Raw genomic sequence first — 12,952 nt, 5'->3', positions numbered from 1 at the left:
GTATTCGTCGAAGTGGCTCAGGATTGCCGGTTCTTGCAGGCGGTGTCGAAGTTCCTTGAAAGCTTCGATTTGTGCCGTTTCCTATCGGAACGAAATGTCTGCATCGGTGAGGTGAGAATGTCTCGGGATTGCGCGAAAATTCCTACACAAACCTGGCGGTAACACGTCAGTCCCCGAAATCTTCGGTGGCTTGCTTGTCAGGAGGCTGCTGGAATAGTGTGATAGTGGCTCTTTTGCGGGTCATGGCGTACGCCATCTTTGCTAACAACTTCTACTAGGAACAGCCGCTACTCATAGGCGAAGCATTTGAAAGAAACTCTCAGGTCAAGCACACCGGCTTGACATTATCGTTAACGTGAGGATAGCGAGCCGAGCTATGCAATGGAAACTGATAGAGGTAACGTTAAAATACAGGAAGAGAGCAGAGTGGTTAGAGAACCATCGCGGGTCAATGGTATCCTAGCTGAGATCGAGAAATTCGCATGTGCAGGGCATGTCATGCGGAAAGAAAATAACAGATTATTCTTGAGGGTAACGGAATGGATCACAAGATGAGCAGTGGGAAGACGAGAAGGCAAAAGTTAGCAAGGGGCGGCACAGAAGGTAAACCGCAGCTAGCTCAGGTCAGGGTTTATTGGAGAGATATGGGAGAGTCCGTGCTCCTGCTGTGGGCGTAGTCATGATGATGACGATGATGATGATGATATTTGTGTGTGGTTGGTCGCTATCATATTTGAACTCTGTCCTCACTCCAGCACTTCATTGAATGTCGCTGTCCTGCCCGCCAGCTCATCGGTCGTTGCTGTTTTTCCAGGTCTGAGCTGGAGAGAGTAGCCTCCCAAGGAGAGAAAATGAGGTCGGGTCTATATGGTTCTTTTCCCGGTCCGTCGAGTCATTCCCATACAGAGTGGAAGAGAGTGGGTCTAGAACTCCTGGTTGTCGGGAAGCATCCAAGGTATTGTGCGGGAAGAGGTGTTTGTGAAGCAGGTTTGGGAAAGTGTGTGTCTAAAGCTTGCGCCAGGCTGTGGCATCCGCTGTGTAGAGATATGTGTGTGCGGGTAGGGAGGAAGAGTGTGCTTCTCCGGTGTGTGTAATGTTCGAAGGTGAGTGTGTATGTGAGAGCATCTGGGGGTGCTAAGCTTAATATGCTTTTCTCTTCTTCGTTTGTAAATGCCCGGCCAGATGTCCTGGCCTCTCCCCCTGATGGCCGGCGGGTCAAATCTCGGGATAGCGCTTGGGCGCGTTCGTTGCCAGGAAGGTAAGCGGGACAAGACAGAAATACGATCAAGCGTAAAAGAAGCGGAAGAGAACCAGGTGGCGGATGGAATTAGGAAATGTAACTGGATATAGCATGGCGGCCACTGGCACAGGGTGAGGTTAACTGTAGATCAGTAGGGAGCCTTTTTTTCTGTTAGAAGACGCAATTAGGCTATTGGGAATGATAACAGGCGAAGCGGCAGCTGTTCGTGAAAATCAATTGCAAAGACAGCGATTTCATTCAGCGACATGAGGCAAGCTTTCTCTTTTGCTGTTTCTGTAGAAGGTGCCGGCGCGGGGTGCACTCTGAATGACATAACCTTGAACTCGAAGAAGCCGCCGAGCGTGGTGAAGGCTGTTTTTTCGCGTCGCTTTGGTCTGTTTCGATTTGCAACCAGCCACTCTTCATATGGGCAAAACATTTCTAATATGCCCCGATACCAAACAATCTTGCTCTAGCACCGCGGTCTTTTTACCTTAATATTGCTTCCTTAATGAGAATTATGCTTTTTTAAGGATCCGTCCTGTGTTTTTGCGGTTGCAGGGCGATCCCGGATGCCCTTATGGAAAGCTCTGCCTTTGTTTCAACTGTTTTGTATTCGTTTTAAAAACAGTGAAATCTATATACAATGGCGTATTTTCATAACTAGTCCACATTAATGCGGCGGCCGCAGCATGGTGCTCCACATAATGCGTCTTGATCGCGAAATGATCCCTTGGCAGCGAAATGATGTAGCCGCTTAAGCCAAGGATATCTGATATGGCTTTTGCTTATCTAAAACCTCACCTGTTTTGCTGCTGTGGGATTTGTGGAGAGGCATTTCAGCACGTTTCCACGCAAGGCGGCCGGAAACTCTGTAGTGAAACAAAACAGTCGTATACTTTAAAGTTTCATGAAAAGAACTCCCCGGTTGCTATGTTAGCAGTTAGTCAACATCAAGCGCTGGAGACCAGCAATTTGAGTGACAATGAATTGTACGCATCTTGCACTTAAACAGCGACGCGGTTCCACGGCGCTTTCTGCACTGGAAGTATTTACGCAATATTTTACAATGCAAATGCATATTTATCTATGAAGACCCTCGTGCGCCGTGTTTGAAGCGCTTCTTTCGAAAAACAGTCTAAAAATCTACAAACAGAAAACTCAAGGTTAACTATGCTTCTGCCTAATAAGAAAATTAGCATAATCTATGATGGCAAATCCGGTGTGTTTTATTCAAGACATGGAGTATTATACAGAAAGAAGAATGGGCTAAGAGTCATCAGGGGTAAAACACACTGACTTCGCAGAAATTTTCGCCACAGCTCGGCACGTAATTACAGAAACAATTTACGGTTTCACAAACATGACTCATAAATAAAATATTCCTGCTTTTTCTAGGACCACAATTTAATGAAATAATTAATCAAATATTCAGTTTACTCAACCTTCCTTGGCATTATTCGCTGCTAATCTTGGTTAATTTTGTTGCAAGCTGAAATGTGTATTTTTTCTTCTTTCGTGTAATTTTTATTGAATTTTTATTCGTTTGAAGCAGTGTATTTTGCTTTTATTTTGTTTCGTTTTCTGCATTTATGGTCTGAGTAATTGCATATCCGCTCTGCTAAAATCTCTTTTGTCGATCGCAGTACCCGTAAATAAATCTACGAGCCGACGGACCAGTGCACTTCGGCACTTGACGTGCCAGGAACGTGGTCCAAGACGGCGCTTAATTTATCCTTCGCTTCTGCCTGGCTGGCTTCAATGTAAATTAGCCTAAAATCGCTTTCTATCCCAAAACAAAATATCGCGCTCTCCGTTGCAGGGCTTTACTGCCTCCTCTGATAGTTTTCTCGGCCTCGGGCTTCAGAGGATAAAGTGGACAAGGCAGCTTTCACCCAAAAGTAGCCCTTATTGGGGCTGTCCTTCTGCTAATGTTAGCTGTCGTATGCTGTCGAAACAGGAATCGGTCTATTCGGCGCTCTATCATTCTTGTTTCGTCCTGCGTAGGTGTTGCCTTGAGCTCAATGACACTGTTACGCTTACACTCGCTGAGTTCCGCGACACACGCAGCAGACAGTAAGAGTAGTCATTTTATTTTTGGACGGGGGTTGGGGGAGGGGGGATTCTGAAGTGTACTTCGGAGCCGCTTGCACAACCATATGCGAAGCCACATTTAGCTCCACGTGTACATGTAATCCACAACTGCGGCAAACGAACAATATGTTCTGCATCCGTGGGCTAAGCAGTCTATTCGAATTCGCAGTACGGCAACGGAACGGGTCACGCACAACTTCAACACCTACAGTGAGCAGCTCGTTGTCGTCCAGGGAACTGCACAAAATCTTCTTTGACGGAACTCGTTTCCCCACCTCGCCATACAGATCTCTGGGATCCACGACGTAGCAGTCAATCGGCACTGACTTGTTGACGCTTTGCTACTGTGAACTACTAATTTTAACTGAGTGGTAGAAGGAGAGAATTGTCTCAAGCCACTTTGAAAAGAATACTGAGAAAGATGATTTCATAATTGGCTACGATATGTTCAGTAAATTTGAAAGAAGTAAATGTCAGTGATATCGGGCGAAAAGTTACAACAGATGAAGGCTCTCCTTTTTTTAAAAACAGGCACAGCCCGTGCGGATCCCCAATCCAAATATTACGTCTAAATTCTTGCTGACTGAATTGTATTTGTCCCATAAGTGCCCTTTTTATGGAGCGTTGTCAGGCTCTGCACAATACTTCGAAGCTGTGGAGAGCATTCTGTGGTGTCACCTGGATTCCGTGCATTGAATGCAACACAGTGCGATTTAATTTTTCAATTCCAACACGCTGAGTTTGTGATTTCCACCTCAATAATTACAACGGTGGTCTTCAAAGAAGTCGAGCCCTGTCGTTCTCGCCAACGAAGTCAAGGAGGGATTGTTCATAGATTCATTTTCTCAAGACATAACACAAACTTTTTCTTTCCTCGCAGCTTTCACACCGTAGATGCAATACACGGATGGGGCGTCGACAACACATGCTTCCGCCGCCATTTTTTTCGCCACATTCCTTTTTTTGCGGCCAGTTGCTTCGCACAGGCAAGCAAAGCACATAAAAAAGCCCCTGAGTGGGCTTGCTTAATACGTAGTGTCTAAGCAGATGTCTTATACAGTCGAAACGGCTTATAACGAACTTCATGGTCGCGCGGATTGCGATCGTTCTATCCCAGGTTCCTCGTAAGTGGGCCTGCGATGTTACAACCAAAAATAAAGTTGGACCGTGCAAATCCTGTTTTCTTTTCGGGTCTGCTTATTCATACTAAACCCTATTACGGCACTTTACGAGCTCTCCAACGCAGAGGTATTATGCTCGCCGATACTCTTTCTACCAACAAGGTGGTTTAGGGACGCGATATAACAAATCGGGTTGGAAGCACTCAAGGTATGAGGTGCCGGGTGGCCTCTTCGTCATCGTCCGCATCAGATTCTTGGCAGTGCGAGAGTTCTCACACTTTGCGGACTATTTTCTTCAGTGCATGACTTTCCGACGATGGCATCATCATCCGCAACAACGAAGTCGCCCCAGGCGACACCACATTGGGCCAGCTGTCCGTCGATGACGCATTGCCATATATCCATATGCGCCCGCTAACGTAGTGTTCGACAGCGTATTCCATCGCTCCTGGGTCTCTAAACATTGTGTTACGGGAGCATTGTTTGATGCACTCCCCAGTCAGCTCTAAGGGACCGTTATCATTGCACAGCGGGGAGCAGAGAAATTCGAAAAATGACATCGCGGCACCTGCAGGTAAACTTCTCTCAGTAGGCGCTAGTGACTTGGCGGCGTCAGGACACATTGAGCATTTGAATTATGCCCTTGTCAAGTGGCTGGTCTTATTCGTCGCGTTCTGTGGCAAACAGCGTGGTGACCACAGTGAGGGAAGGTCGCACTTCCTGCGCCACGCGGTTGTAGAACACGAGAAGGACCTTCCTATTTTTTTCGCCACATCCGGATTGAGCTCAGGAAGCAAATCGGCGAACAAGTAGCCTATTATCCCCAAGCCCCCTCTAAACTTATGCCTAGTGGCTTAACCAATCGTGCTTCATTCGGGCCTTCGTGCCGTGCATGTAGCGTCCGAGAACGTCTCTTCCAAAGCACTGCGGCGTGCGGGTCTTCCCTGCGAGGAACGGCGATCATCGGCTTCTGCCGTTCATATTCGTGCACAGACCGCCGCTAACGCGAAGCTTACTGTATACGAGCGCCAGGCGTCGGCTTTCAAGGCACGAGTTTTTGATGGCCGCACCTAATAAAAAGTTTTGTCTGCACTCCATAGGCAACGTAGTTCTCAATTTTTTAATTTATTTTATATTGTTTGTGCTTTTTGGGTCGGCGCGTTATTTCCATAGGATTGGGGGAGAGGATGACAAAAAGACTAGGAGACAGTCGTTGATTTCATCTCCTACAAGAATCGGTGTTTCTACCGCGGGTGCGAGTACTCAGCGCCTTCTCGTTTGCTGTAACCCAGTCGTGCAGCCATAAGTGTTTGTCGTATCAAATGCCATTACCCCAACCCACTGTTTGACGCTGGCGCTGCCCTCGTTCGTAATAAGCGAGCGTTCGCTATAGCTTCGGTCTTTATAAGTGTGCTCGACTTTATTAAAGAAGCTTTTTTTCAACGCATCACGCTGCTTTCGGTAAATTAGAATGCAAAGTTCCTGCACAAATACAGCAAAACAAAAAACTACCTTTCTCACTCGAACCTGTAAGCTCAGTGCGCTGTATTTCTCTTCGACGCACCATTTTTTGCCGCAGGTAGCCAGGAAACAGGGTTCGTTTCTTAGCTGTGAAGTGGAACTGTTACAGATCTTATGAAAACCAAAAGGTCTCGAAAGGTGACGACAAGTGTCCTTCCTGCCTTAGAAAATTTAAATGTGGTTTTTGGGGAAAGAAAATGGTTTTTATGGAGGCAAAACGCTAAGGCGCCTGTGTGCTGTGCGATGTCAGTGCACGTTAAACATCCCCAGGTGGTCGAAATTATTCCGGAGTCTTCCACTATGGCACCTCTTTCTCCCTTTCTTCTTTCAGTCCCTCCTTTATCTCTTCCCTTACGGCGCGGTTCAGGTGTCCAGTGATATATGAGACAGATACTGCGCCATTTTCGTTTCCCGAAAACCAATTAAAAAAAAGGAAATGGCGCAGTATCTGTCTCACATCTCGGCGGACACCTGAACCGCGCCGTAAGGGAAGGTATAGAGCAGGGACTGAGAGGAGTAAGGAAGACAGAGGTGCCGTAGTGGAGGACTCCGGAATAATTTCGACCACCTGGGGATCTTTAACGTGCACTGATATCGCACAGCACACGGGCGCCTTAGCGTTTTTCCTCCGTAAAAACGCAGCCGCTGCGGTCGGCTTCGAACCCGGGCACTCCGGATCAGTAGTCGAGCGCCCTAACCACTGAGCCACCGCGGCAGGTCTTGCCTTAGACAGATTTATAACTTAAGGGATGCCTTAAGTGCGCTATTACAAAGCTGAAAGACAACTCCATTGCCTAGTTACATTTAGCAAACACTCTAACTCTACAGAAAAAAAAGGACGGCTGATTTAGTGTTGTTAGGCCAAATGCGAATGAGGTGCGCTAGCACTTCGGTTTCAGTTCGAGGCTTGGTATTCAAGGTCACGCTGGCTTTAGACAAAGAATAGCGAAATGGGCGATTTTGGGCATTAGTGCTAGCGCACTAAAGCTGGAGGGAACACTTAAGCTCTGCCTTAAAGGCATAACATGACAGCGTTAATGCCGATATATGTGCAATTAGTCACCCTCTGCATTACAGTCATAGATCGGCTAAGCGATGCTCCACTGCCCTGCGACGGAAGGTGCTGCCACTGGTGGAGCTTGTGAGCATGGTTAAAGAATGCAGCGCGAAAAAACAAACGAAGCGCGAATCCTGTCCACATCTTCCTTGGCCCTCGTCCACATCTTCTTTTCGCGCTGCATTTTTTAACCTTGATCACTGACTAACAAGCCCAAACAGCTACTTTAGTCGAGCTTGTGAGACCCAGGTGCTTTCTCTGAGCAACCCGCATCGCCGCAGAGACTGCGGTGATATCGGCGAGGGGGGGAGGGGTGTCTTAATTCTAGCGGACTAAAACTCCTCGACTCTGCATGCACCAGACAATCTCTCTTATTTGCTCGACAGAACGAAATGCGGCTACCGCGGAAAACCAAGAATTTCTCATCAAGCGTCACCTGAAACGTATTTTGTAATCTACCATCATGAACGAGCCCCCGAAGGGGTGCGCAAGAACCGCCGCAAAACCTCGCTACACGGAAAAAGCGGGTATACGTCTAAAATTGCTGAGTATGGAGAGCTCCCGGTTCGGTATGTGGGTTGGAGTGGTCGCCTGGCTCCAGCGCAATAGAGCTACTCGCCAGCGGTGGCCGCATAGTGAAAGCTAGCCAGTTTCCTTTAAGTGTCAACTAAGTGGGCGTTCTCATTTCTGTCTGCGCTAATTAAGATGATTCCCAAATGCAGAGGCGACGGCTTTGTGAAGGACAGACGACTCATCTTTTCAGCCACGTGATCTCGGCTTAAACTGCACTTCCCATAACGCCCGTAATTTTAGGGCAGAAGTAAACATATCAAAACTTGTGATAAGCATACTGAAGATTTATATGAAAGGGTGCGATGCCACCAGCATGCGGCTGTTTTTTTTATTTAAATGCAATGGGAACTTCTACGCAACAAACGCCATCGAAAACGTTCGCGGGAACGTCTGCCCTCTTCTCATTCTTGAGAAACAGAACGTCTCAATTAAGCCGCGCCCATTTGGACGTCGTCACTTAGTAGACACTTGAAAAACACGGGCCCTTGGTTCTCTACAAGCCTTCGTGTCAGTGTTTTGAAGGTGTACGCAAGATGTGACCTCACTTTTCAGTTTATGTGTCACATCAAAGGTACCTTTTACCCGCAATTAACCCGAGGCACTAGGTTCCGAACGCCTATGAAGTAAGTGACCAAGACGGCCGTCAGACCTGCGGTGGGGTGCTTGGAATGTCTGCATTCGGACGGCCGTGACTGAAAACTCAGAAGACGCAACGTTTAACGCTACAGCCTTATCCACTAAGAATATAATTTAACAATGCTGTCAGAGGGACTAGAAGGTAATAAGTGGGATGTCATACCACTGTGTGAGGTCGGGAGGACAGATGAAGCATATACATTGTTTTAAAGGCCGGGCACGTGCTACGTATGCTGTCGTGGTTTAGCGTACAAGCGACAGCTATGTGTGTGGGATTCCTGATCAATGTGGATATAGCCGACAGCATACAGGATTCTATAGTATAAAAGATGTAGTGGCAGTTATCGTAACTAAGCTTAATACAAGGTACAAATTAAAGTTGCAACAGGCCTAGCACCTACATGCAGTCATTATGACGAGATAATCTGGAGGTTATATGAAGACGAGGAGCCGGTAAAGGATAAAGTAAAAACGCGGTAACCGATACTTATGGCTGACTTCAGTGCCAATGTAGGCACAGAAGTGCTAGAGTTTTAATGTAGTTTAAACAACTAGACGCGCGAAAGCACATGTTCAACCTGGTTGGCTTATGGTTTTGCTTTTCTGGCTCGTTGGCGCATCTGGCGACGATATTAGTTCGACAGTAGTGTTAGTTCAAAACGACTGTGTGCAATGCACAGCGCGAGTGTGTGTTTTAGTTAAACTCTGCGCGCAATCGGCTGCGCTGATAGCATAGTGCCCTCTTGCAGTGGCCAGCTAAGCTGATCTGTTCGCGCCGCCGGGGGCTCGAATTCCAGTCGCGGCACTATTTATTTTATTTATTTATGGTTCGGCCAAGGTTATCCTCAAGGTCATGCATCACACAAACTCGGTGAGCTGGTTAGACCTCGTTAAGTAATGTTTCGGCACTAAAAGCAGACAGGAGCCCAGGTAGAGGGCAGTATGTCATGTATTGTGTTAGCCCGATCGCGGCCATTATCTGCGAGGCGAATAGAAGAAGCAGCGACGATGATCAGCTCCTCTCTCGTGTGCGCCCCTCGTCCTCAGAGAACGTTCTGTTCTCTCTCGGTTTTCGCTTCGGGCAATGTCGGCCCGCGTACCTGACTCATTTCGCGTGAACGCGGCGCCCTCACATCTACGGTTTGCAATAACTGCAACGGGGAGAATAGTTTGCAGGACAGCATAGTTTGCAGACCAATAATACCTTCCTCCATAAACGGGAGAGCAGAGAGTAGACTTGTAATAGTTCGAATGATAAACTAAAAATGGAATTGACTTTGCTCTGTCCACGCATCCTGGCACCGTGCTCAGCGAGGTAAGTTGTAGAGACCAAAGCACGGTGAGCTCTCGAATTATCCTAGACTTGAGTACTGAACGGAAGACACTAATAAGAAAGAGCAGTACAACGCGTTAGCAGTAAAGGTAAAATAAACGAATTCGGGATGTCGCCGCAGGATAGATGTTCAGCTTAAACCTAGGACGACCTAAGCGATCGACAAATGAATGATGAGAATATTCATGAGAATTCATGAGTCTTCTTAAGAAGTGCGCAGAAAAACTGGCGGGTAAGGCAGCCACACAAAATACTAGAACGCTCTCTCAGGAGGCGAAAGATCTGATTTAGAACCGTCTAAGTATGAGAGCCCCTAACAGAAGCGAGAATCACCTTATTTAGTAACTGGGTAGAGTAATTGCCGACAAGACACTGTAACGCTAATCGCGCCTGTGCGTTTAGCACACAATCACCGCCATAGACTAGAACTGACAGAACTGTCAAAGCTAGTCGATTAGCGTAAGATAACCTATAAGGAAGCATAATATTAAGGGGATAGATCGTGCTTTAAATAACGCAAGTAGCTTAAAGCAGACAAAAGGAAATATTCATAAACAAAATTAAACTTACGCAATAAAAGACAAAACACTGTCATTGCCAATGTGGACAAGATAGTCTAAGTAGACGAAGACTTCTACACAGATCTATATAGTAGCCTAAATAATCAGGACGCAAAAGGTGCAGATTAGGTTAGGGAGGAATCGGTCACCCCTCCCGTATCGAGAGAGGAAGGCAGCTTGACAAACAGCGCAAACGGGGAAAACAGGTGATCAGGATTACGTAGCTGCAGATCTGTTGAAGGATTCTAAAGAAATTGTGTTAGAAAAACTTTCCACTACCCTGCATAAGCAGTGCCTTATAACATGAAGACTACTAGAATCTTGAAAGAACGTTAACTTCATCTTAATCCTCAAGAAAGGGAACGTCAGGGTCCTGAAAAATTACAGACCGCTCAGCATCCTTCCCGTTGCCTTAAACGCATTAACTAAAGTAATCGGTAATAGAATCAGTGCAACTTTAGACTTTAGTCAGACGAAAGATCAGAATGGTTCTTGTAAAAGCTGCTACGTAATGGACCATAATTACACGATCAGTAAGGTACATATTAAGAAAGCCAGCAATCATCGAAATCAAGGAAAGCATAGGGGAATTATTTTTTAAATTTATACTGTTAATATTCGGTAATTATAAGTGCAATCACTTATAGCAGAAAATTAATTGATATCAAGTCAGAAGAAAACAGCCACAATCGAAGAAAACAATAACCACATGCCGTCGGTGGTATATTTTTGTGGTTGTTCTTTCGTCTGCTTTACTATCAATTATTTCCTGCCATAAGTTATTACACTAATAATTTTTATTTATTAACCTCCATGCATTCCTTGGTTTCGATGACTGTTGGCTGGCTTGATTGCATGTTTTAACGAGCCCCTGATTTTGGTTTGCTTACAATCACTAAGGTGTTAGAGAAATCCGCTCGTTCCGTGTGCTTCTTTTCTACGGCCAGTCCATTACGCAGTTCCTAATACTGAAGAATGTCGTGCCGACTAGCCTCCCACCGCTCTCTTCTGAGCCCTATATTTAGCATCAAGAGATTACGAGAGATCCTTTGACCTAGTCGAAACTTCAGCAGTTAGGCAGGCTTTGGGGAAACAGGCCGCAGAAATGGCACTTGTAAATGTACTGGAAAATATCTACTGCGGCTGTAGAGTCACCATAGTCTTCCACAGGGAAAGTGATAAAATCGCAATATAGAAGGGTGTCAGGCAGGAGGACACGATCTCCCCAGTTCCATTCACCGCGTCCTTGGAGGAGGTATTCAGAGACTTGGATTGGGAAGGCTGCGTAAAAGGTAATAGAGAACACATCGGAAATCTGCAATTCGCTGATAATTTTCTCTCAGGGGGACGAATTGGAAAGCATAACTGAGGACCTAACAAGCAAAGAAGAACAGTGGGCCTAAAATTAATGTGAATGAATATAAAGCAATGCTCAAGGCCAGATGGCCCTCGTGCGGCAAGCCCGCTACTAACTTTGCCGCTGGCACAGAAGCTGCATAGTATAGTGTATTCTCTCTCTCTCTCAATAGTCTCGGAAGGACACAACAGTTTGCGATAGACAGCGTTAGAAGTTGCTGGGAATGAATACACCTACTTAGGGCAGGAAGTAACAGCAGCCCGGACCAGGAGAAGGAAATGACTAGGAGATTAAGAATGGGGTGGAATGCATTCGGCAGGCACTCTTTGGTCATGAATAGCAGCTTACCAGTATACTTCATGAAGAAGGTATACAACAGTTGTCTGTTGCCGGCACTCGCCCATGGGCGGAAACTTGTAGACTAACGAAAAGGCTAGAAATTAAGTTGAGAACAGTGCAGCATGTTATGCAAAAGAAAATGACATGTGTACCGTTAAGAGACAGGAAGCGGGCCAGATGGGTCAGGAAACCAACGCGAATTAATGATGTCCTAGTTCTTTTTTTATTGCGACAGTGTGCCTGCTGGCATAAAGTATTTACAAATATAAGTACACTCTAGACTTTAGAAGAAAGTGATATCAATAAGATACGGGCATGGACAGGACATTTAATGCGAAGGCAACATAACCTAACGCGTCCTTAGAGTAATGAAATGGTTCCGGGAGAAGGCAAGCGTATGAAGGGATGGCAGAACATCAGGTGGGCGGATGCGTTTATGAAGTTTGTGGAGATAAGGCGGCCGCAGGTAGCACAGCTAGGCAGCGTTAATTAGAGCGATACGAGAGAGGCCTTTGTCTTACAAAAGACGTTGTTTGGTTGATGGTGCTGATGACCTTTCGCAGTGGCATCTGTTCGTGGATCATTCCTGCGTAGCCGGCTAGTCACCATTGGTGTTCTTGAAGCCTATCACGTGACCAAAGCTGGTCACGTGATTCTTTGTCATGGCGCCTCGACCTTGGGGCCATCCGAGAGCGCTCCCCTTTCGCAGATCACGTGACTATTAGACGCTTGTGACTGACCGAAGTTGGTGGCGCGGATGAAACAAGATAATAGCTCTGTTTAAACCTGGAGTGACGATAGCTACAGCTGGTCGAGTGGAACTTGCTCAGTCGAATTGCAAAGTCAGTCTTTCGCCGCTCCGTTTCGCTGGGCGTTCCTTCTTCATCTTCGTCCCGCTTGACACGCCGCATGCGCACAGCTGTGGCAGCTCGGTTTCGCCGGCGCACCGCGTCGCTGGCAGCAGCAGCTGCTCCTCACCACGTGGCTGGTCACGCGATCAACCACGTGACCAACCACGTGACCGCGTGACGGCGCAGCCACGGGGTGGCGGCGCCGCCACGCTGAAGACTCGAAATGCTACCGCAATGATACTATCGCTACAAAAATGGTAGGGTTGTAAC

General features: G+C 46.7%; 1 protein-coding gene across 1 annotated transcript in view; it reads right to left on the bottom strand.

Annotated features, from left to right (window-relative positions):
* LOC144097934 (uncharacterized) overlaps positions 1 to 12,952 on the bottom strand; it is a 166,788-nt gene that overhangs the window by 30,436 nt on the left and 123,400 nt on the right. Inside the window, exon 3 of the mRNA XM_077630530.1 lies at positions 2,045 to 2,112. Within this exon, the coding sequence (XP_077486656.1) occupies positions 2,045 to 2,112 (68 nt within the window). The remainder of the gene's footprint in view (positions 1 to 2,044; positions 2,113 to 12,952) is intronic.

Source organism: Amblyomma americanum, chromosome 7 (genome assembly GCF_052857255.1).
Source record: "Amblyomma americanum isolate KBUSLIRL-KWMA chromosome 7, ASM5285725v1, whole genome shotgun sequence".
In the NCBI taxonomy this organism is placed as follows: Eukaryota; Metazoa; Arthropoda; class Arachnida; order Ixodida; family Ixodidae; genus Amblyomma; species Amblyomma americanum.
This window is presented reverse-complemented; position numbering and strand designations above follow the sequence as displayed.